We start from the raw sequence: 22,795 nt of genomic DNA on the forward strand, positions 1-22,795 counted from the left end.
GGAGGGGTTATTGGGTGGAAGTGAGGGATTAATGTGGGTCGGTGCAGACTCGATGGGCCGAATGGCCTCCTTCTGCACTGTATAATCTATGTAATCTATGTATGTAACTCGCCTGGGAGCTGTCTATGCTGCCCACCATACAGGACTATGTCCGAACCTTTGACAGGACTGGCTCCTTCTGGGACCACTCACGGACCTGTGACACCGTGACAGGCAAGGTGTCCATAAAATTTAGGGTTGCAACCACCTCACCGGTCCTGGGGGTCGACATGGGGCTGGTCGATAAAGGCAATCGGCTCAGTGCGTCGGCATTCGCTATCTGGGTTCCTGGTTTGTGCGCCAGAGAATACTCTTATGCAGCGAGCAAAAAAGCCCAGCACTGGATCCATGCGGAAGCAATGGGCGGTATTGGCTTATCCTCTCTGAAAAGTCCCAGCAGAGGCTTATGATCAGTCACGATAGTGAAGTGGCGGCCATACATTTACTGGTGGAAACGTTTCACCGCAAAGACCACCGCCAGACCCTCCTTCTCGATAGGCGCATACTTTTTTTCCGCTGCAGTCAATGTGCGGGAGGCGAAAGCTATCGGTCGCTCGGCCCCATTCTCCATCTTGTGGGACAGGACAGCCCCAATAGCATACGGGGATGCATCACGTGATGAGCAAAAGCTTTCCAGGATCATAGTGGGTTAGTAACCCAGACAACGACAATTGTTGTTTTACCCACCGGAAAGCAGTTTTTCGCGGCTGACCCCCAAACCCAGGTGTGATTCTTCTTTAGCAGAAGGTGCAACGGGGCCAGCGTAGTTGCCAGATTGGGGGGGGGAACTTCCCGTAATAGTTTACGAGGCCGAGAAAAGAACGAAGATGCGAAGTGTCAGTCGGGGCGGGGGCCTGTTGAATTGAGCGCACCTTCTCTGCGAAGGGGTGCAAACCTTCGAGGTCCACCCAATAACCCAGGTAGACTACTTCCTTCGCCTGAAAGATGCACTTTGTGTGACGTAAACTGACTCCAGCCTCCGAAAAACGTCTAAGGACAGCCTCCAGATTTTCCAAATGTTCCTGCTCCGACCTCCGTGATTAAAACGTCATCTAAGTAGACAGCGACACGCGGTAAACCTCTCAAAATGCCCTCCATAACGCGTTGAAAAATAGCGCAGGCAGAGGATACTCCAAAGGGCAAACATGTATATTCATACAGGCTCCGGTGTGTATTAATCATTACATATGGTTGGGAGGCAGGGTCCAGCTCCAACTGCAGGTAGGCGTGACTCATATCTAATTTTGAGAATCCTCTATGCGAGGCATTGGACATTGGTCAAGTCGGGAAGCCGTATTCGCTAAGTTTATAGTCGCCGCACAAGCGAACTGTGGCATCTGTCTTCATTTCAGGTACAATTGGTGCTGCCCAGCCAGCGAAACGGACGGGCCTGATAATACCCAAAGTCTCCAAACGAGTGAGCTCCCCTTCTACCTTCTCGAGTAAGGCGTAAGGCACCGGGCACGCCCGGAAATAGCGCGGCGTGGCTCCTGGTTCGACTTGGATACGGGCTACGGCCCCTTTTATTTTCCCCAAACCGGGCTGGAATACATCTGGGTATCGTCCTAGCACTTCAGTCAACCCTCCAGAAACTGTTTGGAGGATGTGCTGCCACTGCAAGCGCAAATGGCGCAACCAGTCCCGACCCAACAGGCTGGGCCCATGGCCACGCACCACGATAAGTTGGAAACTCGTCCATAAACAACAGGTAGTTCCTGCAATGTCCAATGGTTCCCCTGTGTTGGTGGCCAACCTGGCCTGTGTGTCGGTTAATGTAAGGGTCTGTATACCCTGCTTGATGCGGTCGAATGTCCTCTGGGCGATCACGGAGACCTCTGCGCCAGTGTCCAACTCCATCTCAAGCGGGTGACCATTTACCCGTACTGTCACTTTAATGGGGGCCACACGGGGAGCTGCCACACAATGCAGCTGCAGGCAGTCGTCCTCTGTCTCCACGTCCTCTGGAGTAGTCGCAGCAGTTTCGTACGGCCCCTGGGCTGGTCCCAGTTTCGGTCGGAACGACGCGCCTCTGGCGCCCCCAGGACCGGCGACGAGGTCGGCGTCTACAAGTCTGACATGGATATGGCTCCTCATCCATTGGTTCTGGAGAAGGCTCCCTTCAGGGAGGAATGTCCGACGGCCACTGCCGTCGATCCGGACGTCGCCTCGCCCAAGGTACCGCACAGGTGTGGGGGGGCGTTTTCAGACAGAAGGGGTTGCGCCCCAAGGCATGCACCTCCATTCCCTGTAGCTCCTGCACTCCTCGTTCTGCGCTCTCTCGGGACAATACTATTTGAATGGCCTGTTGAAAAGTCAATGTTGGCTCAGCTAACAACTTTCTCTGGGGGGCCGCATTGTTAATACTGCAAACCAAACGGTCGCGTAACATTTCTGACAAGGTCTCACCATAGTCACAGTACTCCGCAATCGTGCGTAGCCTGGATAGAAAGTCGGCAAGGGATTCTCCTGGGGTCCTCTCAGCGGTATTAAACCGGTAACGTTGGACTATAGTGGACGGGGTTGGGTTAAAATGTTGCTCCACTAAGTTCACAAGTTCATCAAACATTTTGGTGTCCGGCGCAGCTGGGTATGTAAGGCTCTAATCACCCCAAACGTATGCGGGTCACGGGCGATGAGCAATATGACCACCTCGCGCTAGTTTTCAGTGATGTTGTTTGCCCGGAAATAGTAATGCATCCGTTGTGCATACTGGTTCCAGCTTTCCAGCGCAGCATCAAAAACATCCAAACGTCCGTACAGAGGCATGGTATAATAGAAAACCACTTCCAACCTGCATCCAACAAAAATCCAGGGAGGTGGCTTCAGCAGTGTAGACAGCTATTCACTTTAGCCCTCGTCGTCAGTTTTGTGAGGGCCACGAAGAACCCAGCACGAGTTTTAAGGATACAAAGAAATAACATTTATTTACAATAACATATTTATGCAGCAGCAACTTCCCATGCTGCTCACTCCTTCCCGGCTGGTTCCAAACTGGCCAGCTTTATTTATGCAGGGAGTCTGCAAATGATTTCTCCTCCCCCCTCATTGGGGAAGCTCATAATCCCACTGGATTGTGGGATTGTCATTAGTCCCCAGCCAATGGTAAGCAGGCAGCTTATAACAATACTCCAGCCATTCAGGGGCAGCGAGCAGGTTGGATTGACCAGCTTATCTATTTTCCACTCCAATTTTGAATGTTTTACTTCAGGTTTTGAGTGGACTCGCCCTATTTTCACTCTCCCGGTACAATACAATTTTTAATGTATATAAAAGGTTACAAAACATAAACAGTTCAGGGAACAAACTTCCCAACACACAACTATATAGTTTATACAAATATTCCCCTTTTTCACCCCCCTCCTCAAACATGGCCACGAATATCCCCTACCTTGCCTCAAAGCCCTCCGCTGAACCCCTTAATTCGTACTTAATCTTTTCCAACCGAAGAGAGTCATACAAGTTCCCCAGCCAAGCCGCCACCCCGGGTGGCGTTGCTGACTGCCACACCAGCATAGAATCATGGAATTTACAGTGCAGAAGGAGGCTATTCGGCTTATCGAGTCTGCACCGGCCCTTGGAAAGAGCACCCCACTAAAGCCCACACCTTCACCCCATCCCAGTAACCCCACTTAACCTTTTGGATACTAAGGACACCTAACCTGCACATCTTTGGACTGTGGGAGGAAACAGGAGCACTCTGAGGAAACCCAAGCAGACACGGAGAATGTGCAGACTCCGCACAGACAGTGATCCAAACTGTGAATCGAACCTGGGACCCTGGAGTTGTGAAGCAACAGTGGTAATCACTGTGCTACCGTGCCACCCTTCGCTGGCCAACCAGAAAGGCAAAGGCTACAACATCTGCTCTCCTCCCCTGCATCAGTTCTGATTTCTCCGATATCCCAAATATCGCCACCAATGGGTCTGGCTCAACCTCCACCCCCACTACCCTTGTTAGCGCAGTGAACACTCCCGCCCAAAACCTCTCCAACATTTCGCAGCCCCAGAACATATGAATATTATTCGCTGGTCCTCGCCCATACTTCTCACACTTGTCTGTCACTCCCTGGAAGAACCCAGTTATTCTTTCCCTGTCATGTGTACCCTGTGTACCACCTTGAACTGTATCAGGCTCATCCTTGCGCAAGAGGAAGCCGCATTTACCCTTCGTAGCACCTCACTCTATACTCCCCAGTTCATCTCCTTAATCTTCACCACCTGCTCACCTCCCTGCTTTCCCAGCCACCCTTATATCTCCATTCCTGCCCTCCTTCCACATCTGGAAACAGCAGTCGCTCCAACAGGGTATACCTCAGCAACTTGGGGAACTCTTTCCAAACTTTTTGTGCAAAGTCCCTTACCTGCAGGCACCTAAGCTCACTTCCTTTTGGGAGCTCTACCCTCTTCCTCAGTTCCTCTATACTGGCAATCCTTCTTCCAGGTACAAATCCCTCAACTTCACCAGCCCCACATCTCTCCACTTCATATGCATACCATCTACCCCCCGGCTCAAATCTGTGGTTTTCACACAATGGCGTTAACACCGACATCCCCTCTATCCTAAAGTGCCTCCTCTGCTCGTTCCAGACCTTCACCGTGGACTGCACTACGAGTGCTTCCTTGGCACCATTAGCAAATCTGCCGTCAGCATAGACCTCAAGCCTGAGCCCCTACAGGATTCTTCCTCCTTCCTAACCCATTCTACCCCTTCTGCTTCCCACCACGACCTCACCTTTTCCTTGTTTGCCGTCCAGTAATAAGGAAGCAGGTTCGGCAATGTCAACCCTCCCTTCTGCCTCTGTCTCTGTAACAGGGTCTTCTTAACCCTTGGCACCTTCCCTACCCATACAAAGTCTGAAATAATCATATCCAATTTTCAAAAGTAGGCTGTTGGTACAAAGATCGCGAGTGTCTGCAATATGAACAGGAACCTCGGCAGAATGTTCATGTTCACCACTTGGACCCTACCTGCCAAAGTCAAATACAGCGTGTCCCACCTCTTCAGATTCTCCCTAACCTCACAGCGTGTCCCACCTCTTCAGATTCTCCCTAACCTCTTCCACCAATTTTGCTAAATTCCATTTATGTAGCATTGCCCAATCCCTCGCTACTTGAATCCCCAGTTTTCTAAACCTATCTCTGGCCACCTGAAATGACCCGCCCCCTAGATTGGCGCACCGACCCAACTGGTTCACCGGAACACTTTGCTCTTACCGGCATTTAACTTGTATCCCGAGAACGGCCCAAACTTCCCCAACAGGCCCATGATTCTCTCCATGCTCTCCAGCGGGTCCGACACGTACAAGAGTAGGTCGTCCATGTATAGGGATACCCAATGCTCCCTTCATCCCCCTCGCAAACCCTCGTCACTCTGCCAACCTCCTGAGGGCCATTGCCAGAGGTTCTATAGCCAGCGCAAACAGCAGCGGTGACAGTGGGCACCCCTGCCTTGTTCCCCTGTGCAGTTCAAAGTTCTGTGAACCTATGTCATTGGTCCGCACACTCTCCATTGGTGCCACATATAACAGGCGCACGTATGCCACAAATCTTGGCCCAAACCCAAACCTTCCCAGGATTTCAAACGGGTACCGCTACTCTACCCGATCAAATGCCTTCTCTGTGTCCATGGACACCACTACCTCCAGCACCTGGGCTCTTGATGGGGTCATTATCATGTTTAACAGCCGCCTTCTATTACTAGAAAACTGCCTGACCTTCACGAAGCCCGTTTGGTCCTCCGTAACCACCCCCGAGTCACAACCTTCTATCCTTCCTGCCACTAATTTAGCCAGTACTTTCATATCCGTATTTAACAACAATATGGGCCTATATGACCCACCCACTGGTACAATATAGCAGGTTTGTTTTAATTACTCGAGCTATGGGAGCTTAACAACAAGGTTAAACAAACAAAAAAAAATTTGCACAGCTGCAAACCTAACCGGAAAATATTTCCACACCCTCCTTCATCATTGGTGGCTGTTCTTTCAGCCTTTGTGACCCCTATCCAGTGGGCTAAACAGCTCGCTTGTAAAGCAGAACAAGGCCAGCAGTGCGGGTTCAATTCCCGTACCAGCCTCCCCGAACAGGCGCCGGAATGTGGCGACTAGGGGCTTTTCACAGTAACTTCATTGAAGCCTACGTGACCATAAGTGATTTTCGTTTTCATTTCCTCATGCCCATAACCCAATCCCTAGATTTTACCACCTCCCTTCATAACCTTTTCTTTGATTGTACTTTAAGCATCCACCACAATTTGGAGTTTCACTTTTGTCCCTCCTCCATGATTTTCATTCGTATTTTCTTCTATCCTGTAAAGGCAGACATTGTTTTCTGCATCATACTGTTTCCCGTTGTAATGCACCATGAATACGCACTTGTAAAATGAGGCACTGGAAAAGCCAAACTTTTCATCCTTTATGGTTGTTTTGTATTAAATGTTATTCCTATAGCAAATATATTTTGGTAGCAATATCCTAAAAAAGCTGCTTTTAATGCAGTTTCAGACATTGTATTAACTCCAATAAACCACACCCTAATTAGATTTATCTTGAGGGATAAGCACAATCTTCCTGGCAGGTTGAACAGGATCAACCTCCCTAACGTGCAGTAATCACATGTAAATGAAGTATCTGAGAGAACTTGAGTTGCTAGGATGTATTTGAGGAAGTGCATTTCACAGAAATAATGATGCCTCTAGCTATTGTGAAATAATTGCTTTATACACCAAAAATCCACTCCATTGTAACTCCTTGTGACGGTTGCAAAACAAAGTAATGATTCTTCCTGATAAATGTTTTGAAAAAATATAAGAGCTGATTAACAACAGAAAAGAGCAATGTACTTGGCTAAGACAGCCAGATCAAATCTGCTTCTAGAAGACCTGTGATACTGTAATATTTTTGCAACATCTTTCCTCCTTAATCCTTTAGTAGATAATTATCATTAGCTACCTGCTGTCCACTGTAGCTTGGAGCGAGGGGCATCAGTTAGCAATCATCTCATTTTACCTTTCACTGCTTCTGCAAATGTTTTTTAAAATAAATTTAGAATACCCAATTTATTTTTTCCAATTAAGGGGCTATTTAGCGAGGTAAATTCACCTACCCTGCACATCTTTGGGTTGTGGGGGCGAAACCCACGCAAACACTGGGGGAATGTGCAAACTCCACACGGACAGTGACCCAAAGCCGGGATCGAACCTGGGACCTCGGCGCCGTGAGGCAGCAGGGCTAACCCACTGTGCCACCGTGCTGCCCTTGCTTCTGGGAATGTTGAGGCCTGCTAACTCAATACAGTCCAGAGATTTCATCTAAGGCTCCATCTTGGCTTGTAGCCTTTTGGCAGTGATCAACACCTACTGTGCCATTTATGGAAATTTAGTTTGTGGGTTTTTTCCCCTCTTCCTGAAGTTTCCCTGGACCACACACACACACACACACACACACACACACACACACACCTTTATTGAAAAATTACCTGGGGATCTGCTCTCGGGTGACCTAAATTGGAAGCCAGAGGCAAGTGGCACACGTTGTCCAACGTTTCAGGCTGTTGTGTGGTTGCAGCACTGAATCTTTGCCCAGCATAACCACGCTGGAATATGGAGAATTGGAAGTGCATACTACCTCTTTGGTGTAGTGTGCTGTTGGTCTGGCATCCTGTGATCTTCTACAGAATTACATTTTTAAACATGCTTTCTACTGACGTTGCATCTTGTGCAAGAGAAGATCGCAATGCACAAAATAGTTTGAGGAGACCATTTATAGTTTTTCTATTCACACCATGGGTGTAGATGGCTATTTTGAATAGTAAAACATGATCAAAATTATGACAACAGAAAGTGCACACCCAAGCAAAATGTGCCTGAATCAAGGGAGGCATAGTGGTTAGCATTGCTGCCTACGATGCTGAGGGCCCGGGTTCAATCCTGCCCTGGGTCACTGTCCGTGTGGAGTTTGCACATTCCCCCCGTGCCTGTGTGGGTTTCACCCTCGCAACCAAAAGATGTGCAGGGTAGGTGGATTGGCCACGCTAAATTGCCCCTTAATTGGGAAAAAATAACTGGGTATTCTAAATTTATATTAAAAGAAAATGCCTGAATCTGTAAATGTATTATTTAAAATTTTTTATTCATATGCTGGGTAACCAGTTCTAGTTCGATATCAAAATTAACAAACAATTAAATCATTGACTTCAGCTGACTCAGTGTGAATGGTTGTAATGCCACCAGGAACAGTACCCCAGAGCAGACGTTTGGGAATTGGGTCATGGTCTGACTTGGAGGGCCACAGTCACAATTTTAGGTGTTTCTCATGCTCCACTCGTGCAGCAAGTGGCCACATTTTCCTTGGCCTGTCTTCGAGCATTGAGAGTTGTCCAGATTTTCCGTGGAAGGTTGAAACCTGGGGCTTTATCACTTTGATCAGTTACCAGGTTGTGGTTGGTGAATTTTGTTGTTAACCTGGAGGTGCGCCATCAAGACGTGAGGCTGTCATCTTGTAGGGTATCTTCCAATAGGGATTCTGGTTTATCTTGAGGGGGGAGGGCTGGAGAATGAGAGTGAGCTACTCACACAGTCACCCTGCGAGAAACCCACTTTGTGGACTACTACAGCTGTCAAGCCCACATTTCCGGATACCATCTCGCAGGGATAACCAGACTGTGGCCTTGCCACCTACATTGAAGAAAGCACCACCAAAGACACAGTGAATTCTACTTCATCTCCATCACAAATGTATGCAAACACCAAATGACCTGTGGCTCAGCATCGTAATACAGCCTGCGACATGCCCAACCATCTAAATTGGGCATTTCAATAGCATGGGCTACCTCAGCAACAACATTGCAGGAGGAAAACCATCAGACTGAGCCTCTGTGCATGACCTAAAACTTATTCACGATGCAAAGCATCATGGAACATTCCATTCTGCCTGGTGGAAGAAGGACAACTGATGTTTGCTTTGTAACCCACAGTAATAGCCAACCACTGATCTGCTTCTAACTAGTGCTGTCCAATTCCCCCACTCCCAAGATTAGCCTTGAATTATCATCCATAAACTCAAAACACAAACGGACATACTGAAATCTACGGAAGGGCAGCTGGCATGTCTTTCAGCAGATATTTATAATCATTGTTACCTGGATCCCACCCTTCAACCATTTACTCGGCTTTCTGAACTGGTAGCCACCAAATCAATCCCCCTGCTGGACCCTAGAGAGTGAATAATTGCTGGGAAAATGAGGACCCCTAATGTGGCCACAGCACTCGGAGTATTAATGAAGAACACTCCATAAGATGGCAGGAAGCAGAGGAGAAGATGAACTTAACATAATCAAGCCAAAAGGCATGGAAAATCCTACACCGCCTGGGAACAATTGAGCAGCAATCTCACCAGCGGCCCACAATCTGATGTTGTCTCTTCACGGCCCCGAATAAATGTAAAGATACAGCGAAGGTAAGTGGACAGTAAAAACAGCCCTGATTGTCTGTCTGGTGTGTCGATTGCCACAGATCAGACCAAGTTCTCTAGCCCTTACACATAAGAGGGGCTGCTTTTGCACAGGTCTAAATCGCTGGCTTTGAAAGCGGACCAAGGCAGGCCAGCAGCACGGTTCAATTCCCGTATCAGCCTCCCCGAACAGGCGCCGGAATGTGGCGACTAGGAGCTTTTCTCGGTAACTTCATTTGAAGCCTACTTGTGACAATAAGCGATTTTCATTTCATTTCATAGGAGGAAGTGGACAGCATCTAAGTTAGGCAAAGCAACCGGAGTCGATGGAATTCGTCCAAGATTCCTGAAGAACATCGGAACACAGGGAAGGAATTGGCTCGCAAAGTTGATTTTTCTTTTTTTTTTTAACGGGATGTGGGCGTCAATGGCTTGGCCAGCATTTATTGCCCATCCCTGCTGCCCTTGAGAAGGTGGTAATGAGCTGCTTTCTTGAATCATTGCAGTCCCTGAGGTATAGGTGTACACACTGTGCTGTTAGGGAGAGAGTTCAGGGTTTTTAGCATGGCCAATTCACCTACTCTGCACATCTTTTTGGCTTGTGTGGGTGATACCCACGCAGACACGGGGAGAATGTGCAAACTCCATGCGGACAGTGACTCGAGACAGGGAGCCATGAAGCAGCAGCGCTAACCACTGCACCACCATGCTCCCCCTAAGAGTTGCATTGTTGATTAAAGAAGATATTGATGCAATATTGAGGAAATGTGGAATGAGCGATGTGGAATTTTTATGGGTTGAGTTAAGAAACACCAAGGGGCAAAAAACATTTGTAGGGATGGTATACAAACCACCAAACTGCAGTGGTAATGTTGGGATTAGCATTTGTCAGGAAATCAGAGATGCATGTGATAAAGAACATCTATGATTATGAGTGATGTTAATCTGCATAAAGATTTGGTGAGTCAAATTAGTCACAGTACAATAGAGGAGGGATTTCTGGAGTGTATATGTGATGGTTTTCTGGACCAATACGTTGAAGAACCAATAAGGGAACAGGCCATCTTGGACTGGGTCTTGTGTAATGAGAAAGGATTAGTTGGCAATATAGTTGTTAGAGAACCCTTGTAATGAGTGACATAATATGATGGTATTCTTTGCCAAGGTAGATAATGAGGTAGTTGACTCTGAGACCAGGGTCCTGAATCTCAAGATAATTATGATGGTATGAGGAATGCGTTGGTGATGATGGACTGGGAAACATTACTGAGAGGAAGGGCAGTGGACAGGCAATGGAAGGGATTCAAGGAACGAATCGGTGAAGTCCAAAAAGTTGTTTATTCCTATTTGGCGCAAGAGTGGAAAGGGAACTGTGGCCAAAGGGAAATTAGAGATGGTATTAGATTCAAAGAAGAGGCATACAAATTGGCAAGGAAAAGCAATTGACCTGAGGATTGGGAGCAGTTTAAAATTCAGCAAAGGCGGACCAAGGGATTGATTAAGAAGGGGAAAATACAATATGAAAGTAAGCTAGTGGAGAACATAAAAACTAACTGTAAACGTTTATATATGTGTGAAGAGAAAAGTGTGGCACGGTGACGCAGTGGTTAGCACTGCTGCCTCGGTAGCAAAAATAGGAAGGCAGAGTATTATTTGAATGGGTGTAAATTGAGAGAGGTGGATACCCAGTGAGACCTGGTGTCTTCCCAGTGAGACCTGGTGTCTTCGCGCATCAGTCGATGAAAGTAATAATAATATAATAATAAATAATCTTTATTGTCACAAGTAGGCTTACAATAACACTGCAATGAAGTTACTGTGAAAAGCCCCTAGTTGCCACATTCCGGTAAGTGCGCAAGAACAGCAGCAGTAAAGAAGACAAATGGTATGTTGGCCTTCATAGTGAGAGGATTTGAGTACAGGAATAGGGATATTTTATTACAAGTGTATAGGGCATTGGTGAGGCCACACCTGGAGTATTGTGTGCAGTTTTGGTGTCCTTATCTGAGGTAGGATGTTGCTACGGAGGAAGTGCAGCTTAGCTTTACCAGGTTGATTCCTGGGATGGCGGGACTGTGATATGAGGAGAGACTAAGTCTGGTTAGGCTTATATTAACTGGAGTTTAGAAGAGTGAGAGGGAATCTCATAGAAACTTTTAAAATTCTGACAGGATTATAATAAACTTTATTAGTGTCACAAGTAGGCTTACATTAACACTCCAATGATGTTACTGTGAAAATCCCCTAGTCGCCACATTATGGCGCCTGTTCAGGTACACTAAGGGAGAATTTGGAATGTCCAATTCACCTAAACAAGCACGTCTTTCGGAACTTGTAGGTGGAAACCGGAGTACCCGGAGGAAACCCACGCAGATCTTCCTGGTCTCAAAGCCGCCTCCCTACCTCTTCCCCATTTCCCTTTAACTTGTTTTTTAAATCAGAAATATACCTATCTCCCCCTTGAAGCTATTTAATGATTTGGACTCCACCACACTGAGGCAGCGAGTTCCAGAACCTCACCACCCTCTGCAAGAAATAGTTCCTCCTCATCTCTGTTTTAAATCTACCACCTCTCAATCTATATCTGTGACCTCTTGTTCTAGATTGCCCCACAAGGGGGAACATTTGGTCTACATTTACTTTATCAATCCCTTTTAGTATTTTATATGCCTCAATCATATCCCCTCTCATTCTTCTAAACTCCAGCAAGTATAAGCCCAAACTGTTTAATCTCTCCTCGTAGGTCAACCCCTTCATCCCTGGAATCAATCTGGTGAACCTCCTCTGAACTGCTTCCAATGCCACCACATCTTTCCTCAGATAAGGAGACCAAAACTGGACACAATACTCCAGGTGTAGCCTCACCACCATCCTATACAATTGCAACAATACTTCTCTACTTTTATACTCCAGTCCTTATGCAATAAGCGCTAACATTCCTTTTGCCTTTCTTATTACATTTTGTACCTGCATATGTAGACTTTCTGTGATTCATGAACAAAGACACCCAAATCCCTCTGCCCAGACACATTTTGAATCTGCTTTCAATTTTTATAATTTGCCGTTCTATTTTTTCGGGCAAAATGGATAACTCCCTAGTAATGTTTATTGCACTAAGTTCCTCTGCATTAACTGCAGTTCTTGAAATTTTTTTTATTATCCCCTACTGTGAAGACCGAGGCAAAATATTGGTTCAGTGCCTCAACCATCTCTGCGTTCCCCATTATTACCTCGCCAGTATCGTCCTCTAAAGGGACTTTACTTTGGCTATTCTCTTCCTCTTTATATACTTATAGAAGCTTATGGTATCAGTGTTTATGTGTTCTGGTAGTTTCCTTTCGTAGTTTTTCTTGGTTTTTTTGATTCTATTTTTAGTAGTTTTCTGCTGATCCCTAAAGTTCTCCCAATCCTCCAGCTTACCATTATCTTTTGCAGTATGGTATGCCCTAGTTTTTGCCTTTGTCCTCCTTGACTTCCTTGTTTAGCCATGGATCCTTTTTCTCCCTTTTACAATTCCTCTTCCTCTCTGGAATATACTTTAATTGGAGACGTTTAATATCTCTCTGAACATCCGACTTTGTTGCTCAACTGTCCTACCCTATCATAGATCCCAACTGTGCAGAAGGAGGCCATTCAACCCATTGAATCTGCACCGACCCTAGAAAAAGGCATCCTACCTAGGCCCATGTCCTATCCCTGTAACCCAGTAACTCCACCTAACCTGTACATCTCTAGACTGTGGGAGGAAACCCACGCAGACACTGGGAGAACGTGCATATTCCACACAGTCACCCAAGGCTGGAATTGAACCCGTGTCCTTGGCACTGTGAGGCAGTAGTGCTAACCACTGGCCACTATGCCGGCCCTATTTGTGCTCAGCTGGTGAAATAAACCAGACTCTATTGTATATGCAAAGCTGTGTTTTAAGTGAAACTGCAGTCCAGAAACTCCTTGAGCTCTTTCCACATGCTGCTGGTGGCCCGTAACAGCTGTAATGTGCCTGATCTAGAATTTCATCCACCCTGAGGCGGCATCCACAGCAGTGTTTTTTAAAGGCCTCTCTGTGAATATTGGCACACACCTTTATAAATACTGACTTATTCCAAGGGGAACTTGCATCCCCCAAAAAATGTTTTGGCTAGCTGGAGTAAAAGCGTATCACCATTACATTAAAAGTTTATTAGTCTGCAGGAACCGAAAGAACGCAATTAAGTCACCAAATACAGAAAATCAGATGGTTGTGCATCAATCTTGTGATTCCAGTAGGTTCCCTCATGGATCCCAGTTTGGAAACTTTTGATTGAGGTGTTCACACACAAAAGAAGAATATAAAAGATTCCTGTTTTAACTATCTTTTATTTTCTGCCGATAACAAAACTTATTAAGAGATTTAGTTGTATGATATTCGAGTTATCAACAGGTATCCAACTTCATTTTTGTTGTTGACAAAAGCAGTATTCTTTGGTCTTGATAATAATGACAACCTTGATTCAGTTGCTGGTCCAGACACGACAATTGAACTAATTTTGGTTATTCAAATATCGCCATTCTCCAGTCATGTCTTCTGTATTTCTACTCCATCAATGCTAATGACGGCTATAACATTCAGCTAAATACAGGATTTTGGAATCTTTTGCCAGTTAAAATGGGTACCGTTATCGGGTTGTTTTTGTAAGTTAAAGCTGAAAATCTTGGCAATCGCAAGCATGTTGATCTGCAGCTGGAAGAGAAAGTAGTATTTTGCCTGATCAATGCATTTTTAGTTTTTATTTTAAGATTTGAAACATTTTTACTTTTTTCCCCCTTTTTATCTGCGTTTTGTGTGTCCTGGACCCAAAATAAAATCAGTAAATCCTTAATGTTGAGCCAGCTAAATATTTTCAGTTATTCTGGACTAAACTATTTTGATTTTGGCATTTAAGTATGCGTACATGTATTCCTTGAATCATCATTCTTACTTTTTTTTTAAACTTGCAGGGTGCTGGTACTGCAATAGGAGAGCTACCTCCCTACTTCATGGCCCGAGCAGCTCGCCTCTCAGGCACAGAAACAGATGAGGAGTTTGAGGAAATACTGGAACGTGATCAGAGTGCAGAGGTGGGTTTATTTATTGAAGGATGGGGGCAGATTTTTACTGAATGAAGTAATTGTGTAATTATTACAGTTCCAGTAATCAATATCCCTGGTGTCTCAGATAGACAGGGGTTATCAGTAGCTCGTATCACCATGGGAAAGTTATTGTTTTACTGGCTGCAGTTGCTTTTTATAATGCTGACTAACTGGCAGCCAAAAATGGGTTGCCGCCAGGAAATTACAATTCCACCTTTAAAATTTCTTGACTTATTATTATGCTTCTATTAAAAAGATGATTAAAAACTATACAGATAGCAACTAGAATCTTTCACCCTGCTTTCCTACATTTGGTGTACAACTAGCTTTTAAGTAGACTTTCTGGTTAAGGTTAAGGTTCTGAAAATATTGCCATCTCTGAAATGTTTAGCACAGGGCTAAGTCGCTGGCTTTGAAAGCAGACCAAGGCAGGCCAGCAGCACGGTTCAATTCCCGTACCAGCCTCCCCGAACAGGTGCTGGAATGTGGCGACTAGGGGCTTTTCACAGTAACTTCATTTGAAGCCTACTTGTGACAATAAGCGATTTTCATTTCATTTCATTTTCATTTGCTTTTTGGAAAGCTATTATTTAAAGAGAAAAATATGAAAGATAGAATCAAGACCTCCAGCATTGGAGATGCAAAAGCAGCTATTAGTGGAAATGAATAACTCAAAAGTAAATTCATGTAAAAATATGTTCTAAAATGTGAAACAAATGTTCTGATAAATTAAGTGGAACATTTTGGAGTTTTCTAATCTATAATGTTTTGTTTAATTGGAAAAAAAAGAATCATTTTGAGGCTCTGGGGCAACATTCCTAAATGTACCTGACCGTCTTTCTTTCTTCATTTACTGCCCTATTATGACAGCTGAATCACATGGTTACCCTGGAGTCCTTTCCTTCTTTCAGATCGGGTTAGATTATTTTTTTCCTGTTGAATGCAATGATAAGACAATTTTCAACCTTCATTTCTAGTTACTGAGGTATCGGATCATCCAAAGCATGGATAAAGTGTTTGCAGACAGGATTGTTGGGTTATGGAAGGCTGCAGTTGGTGCAGAAGCAGAATTAAAAACAAATTTATTCTAAGATGAACACAGTATGGGAGAGGAATTGGGATTAAATAAAGAACTGTTTCGAGAGCTGGGACAAATAGTTGGCCAAATGGCCAGTTTCTGAGCCGCACAAATTTTCAATTCTAACTCCGATTGCCCATATGTCTTGTCTGTGGATAGTGCGACGTAGTAATTGATCTGAGCTGCATCTGTTCTGTGGTCAGTTATAGTTGATGACATGATTATTGCAATTTTGTCATCTAAATAGCTTTTCCTCGGTATTCTCATCCACAGAATACAGATATGTCTTTTAATATACCAGCTAGTCCTGGTTCCATATCCCCAGAGTAACGATGACTATATCCATTTCGTAGAAGGTTTCACAGAAAATTTTGAGTCACGTAGTTGATCAGACATTACAAAGAACCGCCTAGACTGCTTAAATGAAGGATGGTGGAACTGACTACATTGAATGACTAATGTCTCTCTTTTTCTCCATCTTCCAGAATTACCACCGCCCCCCCCCCCCCCCCCCCCCCCGCAAGAAAAGACCAATCCGATAGTAACCCATTTATTTGATGCCTTAGTGGACTTCTAGATTTGGGACAGTAGTGCATGGACACTGTTCCTAATGTGTAACTAGTCTAGTTCAGTATTGAAATGCAAGAAATTATGATTTCTGAATGCAATACAGCTCTCAAGTGCATGAAATATTCCTACAGCACTTCTCAACATGTGTGCATTCTATTGTTGAACTATTCTTAACCCAGCTCAGCAGTTGGTCGATGCATAATAGCAGATTCAATGGTGGAGACATGTAGGGTGGAGAGGAGAGAAAAAGATTGAGTAATTCATGCATTAATACAAACTTTAATTCCTTGAGATCTGCATGTTCCAGAACACATGGAAGCAAAGTACTGTGTATGGGAGTCAGGGATGAGAATACTTTTTTGGTACTGCTGAGACTTTTTTAATATGATCTGGGCATCTCTGGCAATGATAGCATAAATTGCACAGCTCAAATTTCTCTCAAGTTTAGGAAAGGAATTTGGAAGGCAATGAGCACTAGGATTCAACCAGCACCTCTCTCCTGCGGTTTGGAGCTGAGATGGTGTGGTCTTTGGTCTTGATCCTGATTTTGTTAATATCCCAATAGATCTCAGGAATGCTTTTATTTCCTGTATCTATGGTGGCAATACTTTTGGAATTAAAATTGTCGGATGCCTGTTGTGTTTTTCACAAATTATATATGTTTTTGTATTCTAAAGTTGCTCACTATTTTTTTTCAACTGTTGTGTTCAGTCCCAAAGTTGACCACAACCAGTGAGGTATGGCAAAAGCCAAGTGCATTGTAAAACCTATGAAATTCTGCACTAGATGTGTACTCTATCCCCAGTTTCTGAGTACACTATAGTTGCGCTAATGTAACATCTTTGGCTCCATTTGCTTGCATTGCTTCTCTGGGATTACCTGTTGGTTGCTAAATTATGGGAGGCTTTTGCTGTATACTGGAAGCTAAAATTGAATTTAGTTGAGGCGATCTGTAGTCCCCAAGATCTCTACAGACAGGAGCCTTGTAATCCACTTGCTCCCGATGGTGTTAATTCCTGGACCCTGATTCCATTTTTCAACATGAACTTAAATGGTGAGTGTCAGCAAGCGATGGGATTGTGGGGCTATCGCTGCCAGTCATAGGACTAACCGCGCACGTGATCAAGCTTCAAACACTTCAAGCCGGGCATGCTATGAAGCGGGAACCCTGACTGATTGTCCCCTCCCACAGGGTCAGAAATAAACTGTTTCATAACATAGAATTTACAGCGCAGAAGGAGGCCATTCGGCCTATCAAGACTGCACCGGCTCTTGGAAAGAGCACCCTACCCAAGGTCAACACCTTCACCCGATCCCCATAACCCAGTAATCCAACCCAACACTAAGGGCAATTTTGAACACTAAGGGCAATTTATCATGGCCAATCCACCTAACCTGCACATCTTTGGACTGTGGGAGGAAACCTGAGCACCCGGAGGAAACTCACGCACACACTGGGAGGATGTGCAGACTCCGCACGGACAGTGACCCAAGCCGGAATTGAACCTGGGACCCTGAAGCTGTGAAGCAATTGTGCTATCCACGATGCTACCGTGCTACCCTACACCTGCCACAGGTGAGGCCATATAATCGACACTGACCTAAGGAGCAAACCTGGAATCTTATGCAGCCTGTAGGACAAAACTTACAGATAGTAACAACTTGTTTGAGGCATGATTGAAGCTTAGCCGCCTGCATTTCCAACCAGATAGAACTTATCTTGTTTAAAAAAAACTTGTCCAAACAACTTCAGGAAGAGGTGTTTCTTTTTTTGGTTTTGCAAGTGATTGTAAAGTGAGTCATTGCTAGATGTCCTTCATTATAGGTTGCCTTTCAAAGGAGTTTTGCATAAACCGAGGAGATGAAATTACTCATTTGGCTACTGCATGTTAAGTCAAGATTACGCACAATCATTTGCCCTTATTTTGAGATGAGCAGTGAAACATTCACAAAATGACTATAAGCCAAATAGTGGCACTGATACTGTGGTATCTTGTATGAGTCAGGATTTTAAAAATTAATTTGTACAGATATGCTTTGCATATCTTCTAACTGCCATCATTCCTCCCCTGCTGTACTTCATGGGAATGTACCTCCCAAGTTTATGATGAAGTTGAGCTCTGTTTGTAAGTCAAGATAGTGAGACCCAACAAGGGAGAGAGAATTGGGACTTGGCTGCTTGATCAGGGAGGAATGATGGCAGTGAAAAACTATGTAAATCACATCTGTCTGTATGCTTCAACTGCAACTGGTGGTCACTGGTATTGTGGAGAGAGAACCTGTGAGAAAATAATTCCAATGAAAACTATTTGGCCAGAACTAGTCTGTTTTATTGATATGTTTGAGGACTGGCACGGTAGCACTGTGGTTAGCACTGTTATTTCACAGCTCCAGGGTCCCAGGTTTGATTCCAGGCTTTGGTCGCTGTCTGTGCGGAGTTTGCACGTTCTCCCTGTGTCTGCGTGGGTTTGCTCCGGTTTTCTCCCACAGTCCAAAGATGTGCAGGTTAGGTGGATTGGCCATGATAAATTGCCCTTCGTGCCCAAAAAGGGTAGGCGGGGTTACTGGGTTACGAGGGCAGGGTGGAGGTGTGGACTTCGGTGGGGTGCTCTTTCCAAGGGCCGGTGCAGACTTGATGGGCCGAATGGCCTCCTTCTGCACTGTAAATTCTATGATTCAGTAGTAATCAGCTGAAGAGCAGCGACTGGCATCATTTCAAGCAAGTCTTTTCCAGTCAGCAGAACTAAATGGAGGTTCTCTGGAAATAGTTTTTGGACCTGGTTGAGGAGAGGCAAAGAGCCCAAAGGAAAAAAAGTATTATTGAAAGTACCCCCTTTACCTTACCCCCACCCACCCCGCCCCGCCAGAAAAAGACTACCATTGACTTTATGTACTAATTATATATCACAACTTCAGCCTTTTGTGTTGATTATCTTACAAAATCTTCTCCTGTACTACCATAATGAAAAAAAGATTGCCCAAGAGCACTGAACAGAATTGCTTACAAAGCCATGGACTTTAGCACCTCTGCCTATAAAACGTCTCCAAATTGTTCTTGAAATTGATTTTTTAAAAATTAAAAGTCAATAAATTACCTTTAATAACCAACTGGATTTCTACTGGAGTATTTTTAGCACTGTTTTGAAGACTTGTTTGTCATACTAACCATCCAGATCTTGGTTTTCATGGAAAGTAGAACCATGTGCGTATGTACATGTTCCCAGCAACTTTCAGTCTAGTAAATATATTCAGACAACGCAAATAACCACTGCTTTCTTTCAGCTCTGCCATTGTTATTGATCTTATTCCACATGTGAATGGTACATTTTACCAACTTGTACTTCAATCTACTCGGCATTTTACTAGTATATCAGACCTCAATAGTTGATATTCAATACCCTTCTTTGAATTGATTGAGCCTGGAAGACTGCATTAAGACATCAAGCGTTATTTAATTTTTTTTTAAAACTCCAGCGCGCACTGTCGAAATTTACAAATGGTCTCCTGAGTTCTCAAAATGGGCTACTGGTACAACAAAAGTCATTAAATCATATACTTTCCCCACAACCAGTCATGACAGTTTCTCTCAGGATATTCAACATTATATTAACCTGTAATGACCTCCAACCCATTGCATTTTGTTTTTGCGTTGCTGTCCCCAGTTCCTTCATATTTTGAAAGTTGTTCAATGGAACATGTTTAAACAAAGGCAGCTGCCTGGATTTTTGTTTGAAGCTACTGTACTTGGCAGTATTTGAGATGCAGCAATTGAGGAGAAAAGATAGCCCTTGTGTGTGGCTCCTGATTTCTATCAGGTGAGCTTTGCTGAAAATTAGGGCGAGGACAGGATCAGGCTTGCCTTGTGATGTGTATTGTGATCAAATGCCAGAAGCAGTAACAATGTCACAATGAAGAATATCTGGGTGGTCACTTGGTCAGTATATGTGAGCAGGAAGAATGTCAGCAGTAAAAGTCCACTGCTGGATATGTTGCTTTCCAGTATTCATTCTGTTCTTATACCTTCCCCACCTCCAATGCATTTATTGCACTTTAAGATAAAATTGTCAGATACCACATTGCCACTTTGACTGTGATTGCCATATACTCTGTTCTTTTTGAACTCCATGATCTGCTTCATTTCTTGGTCTGTAGTTAATAATTCTTGCTGGCAGGGCAGCACGGTGGCGCAGTGGGTTAGCCCTGCTGCCTCATGGCGCCGAGGTCCCAGGTTCGATCCCGACCCTGGGTCACTGTCCGTGTGGAGTTTGCACATTCTCCCCGTGCTTACATGGGTTTCGCCCCCACAACCCAAAGATGTGCAGGTTAGGTGGATTGGCCATGCTAAATTGCCCCTTAATTGGAAAAAATGAATTGGGTACTCTAAATTTTTTTTTTAAATTCTTGCTGGCATTGCATACAAAGGTTTAACTGGTTCAAAGTAAAATTCAAAGCTGGTAATAACTTTTCGAAAACTGTCAATTTCTAATAATTTTTTTAAAAGTATCTCTGATAAAATATTAGTACTTAGTTCTTTAAAATGTTCTGTGGCTTACACGGTTTTAAATGGTACAGAAGACAGCGTGGTGGCTTGTTCACATGTGAGGGTACATTGTTCCATAATGTTAAAAAGTGACAGGAAAAAATGTATAACAATTAAGTAGAACTGTTAAGTTTCATAGGTGTAACCTAGAATTTGAGCTATTTGTGAAGCCTGGAACATTTGTGTTAATTTGGCAAACGTTATTGAAAAGTCACACACTATGAATTAAGTTAGTTTTTTGTTAATGAGGAGCAGCTGCAGTGTGTGTAACCCTGGGGCGTTCTCAGTGAACCTTTACACCATCCTCTGAAGTGCGGTTTTGTCTAGGAGGATCACGTGACTTCTGTGAAATCTCCTCCATTCCAGTAACCGTTTGGACAGGGATGACTCAGAACAAAAGCAGCTTCCTCTAACCACAAAGTTGTTGAAGAATTTGTCAACGTGGACTTTAGAGGTTTATGGTAGTTAGCTGGAACTTCTGTGGTGAGATTGCATCAGCAAGGTCATGAGGAAACTTCCTGCTATTAAACTATATTACTTGTCTGGAACAGCCCCACCACTGGACTTTGCAGAGCACAATTGCCTTGATCTATTGCCTTTCCGACAATTATGTTTCCTTCACTTTATGTTCCTATGATCCTTTTCAGGCTTGAATGTGTTCTTACTTGAAAGCTGTGGATGTGTTATCATTTAAGCTAGGGCAGCAAGGTGGCACCATGGTTAGCACTGCTGCCTCACTGCGCCACGGACCCAGGTTCAATTCCGACCTTGAGTGACTGTGTGGAGTTTGCATGTTCTCCCTGTGTCTGTGTGGGTTTCCTCTGGATGCTCCAGTTTCCTCCCACAGTCCAAAGTATGCAAGTTAGGTGGATTGGCCATGCTAAATTGTCCATTAGTGACCAAATATGTGCAGGTTAGGTGGGATTGCAGGGGCGTGGACCTAGGTAGGCTGCTCTTTCAGAGGGCCTCCTGCCCTGTCAGGATCCTGTGTTTCTATGTTTCACACTGAATTCGAAGCTTACTATATTTTTAGTGTCTAATATCCAGCACCCAAAAATAATGAGTGGAGTGCCACAGGGAGTGCTTGTGCTTCAACTATGTACAATCTATATCAATGTCTTGGATGTCGGGATTGAATGTATTAGTTGTTGCTAAATTTGTTGATGTCACGAAGTTGTGAAGAGGACATAACAAAATGCAAATGGATAAAGATGGGTTCAATGATTGGACAAAAAATTGTCAGATGGAGTATAATGTGGAAAATGTGAACTTGGCCGCTTTGGCAGGAAGAATAGAAAAGATGCATGTTATTTAAATGGTGATTGCAGAACTCTGCAGTACAGAGGGCTCTGGATGTCCTGATTCATTAATCAGAGGACGTTAGTACGCAGGTACAACTGGTCAATGCAAAAAGAATGGAATATAAAAGTGGAGGGGGGGGTTGGTATTGAGGGTAATCTTATGATGAAAGGTTAGGTCTATATCCATTAGAGTCTAGAAGAATGAGAGGTGACCTTATTGAAACATACAAGATTCTGAGGGGACTTGACAGGATGGATGCGGAAAGGATGTTTCCTCCTGTGGGAGTGATTGGATTCGGTGTTTTTTCAATCTTTTCCCGGGATTCACTTTGGGGCCCACGCCGGCCAACCTTCAGGACTCCCCTAATTCTGAATGCTTCGTACATTAAGATCCAAAGCTTTTAGGCTTGCTTTTTACCGTTTTTAATCATCCTAACTGTTCTTTATATTGTGGCCCTATTTGCCTCTCTGCCTTCATTACCCTGTCTACCGTTTTTGCATTTTACATTTATTTTATTACTGTCCTTGTTTCTCTTAGCCTTGCCACTCTGCTGAGGTAGCCAGCACCGTGTCATTCGAGTGGGAGGGTGGAAATATTGAACTCCCTCCCACAAACAACTGCTAAAGCTGGGGGTTAATAGGAAATTTCCAAACTGAAACTGATAGCTTTTGATCAGTAAGTGGTTTAAGGTTTAGAAAACGATGG

At 44.4% G+C, this 22,795-nt stretch overlaps 1 protein-coding gene across 4 annotated transcripts in view; it reads left to right on the forward strand.

Annotated features, from left to right (window-relative positions):
* The window catches only part of vmp1 (vacuole membrane protein 1), a 220,893-nt gene that overhangs the window by 137,781 nt on the left and 60,317 nt on the right, over positions 1–22,795 (forward strand). For all 4 annotated transcript variants that reach the window (XM_072469916.1, XM_072469917.1, XM_072469919.1 and 1 more), the window contains exon 7: positions 14,469–14,588. In XM_072469916.1, coding sequence (XP_072326017.1) covers positions 14,469–14,588 — 120 coding nt within the window. The remainder of the gene's footprint in view (positions 1–14,468; positions 14,589–22,795) is intronic.

The sequence above is a fragment of the Scyliorhinus torazame genome, chromosome 12, assembly GCF_047496885.1.
Source record: "Scyliorhinus torazame isolate Kashiwa2021f chromosome 12, sScyTor2.1, whole genome shotgun sequence".
NCBI lineage: Eukaryota > Metazoa > Chordata > Chondrichthyes > Carcharhiniformes > Scyliorhinidae > Scyliorhinus > Scyliorhinus torazame.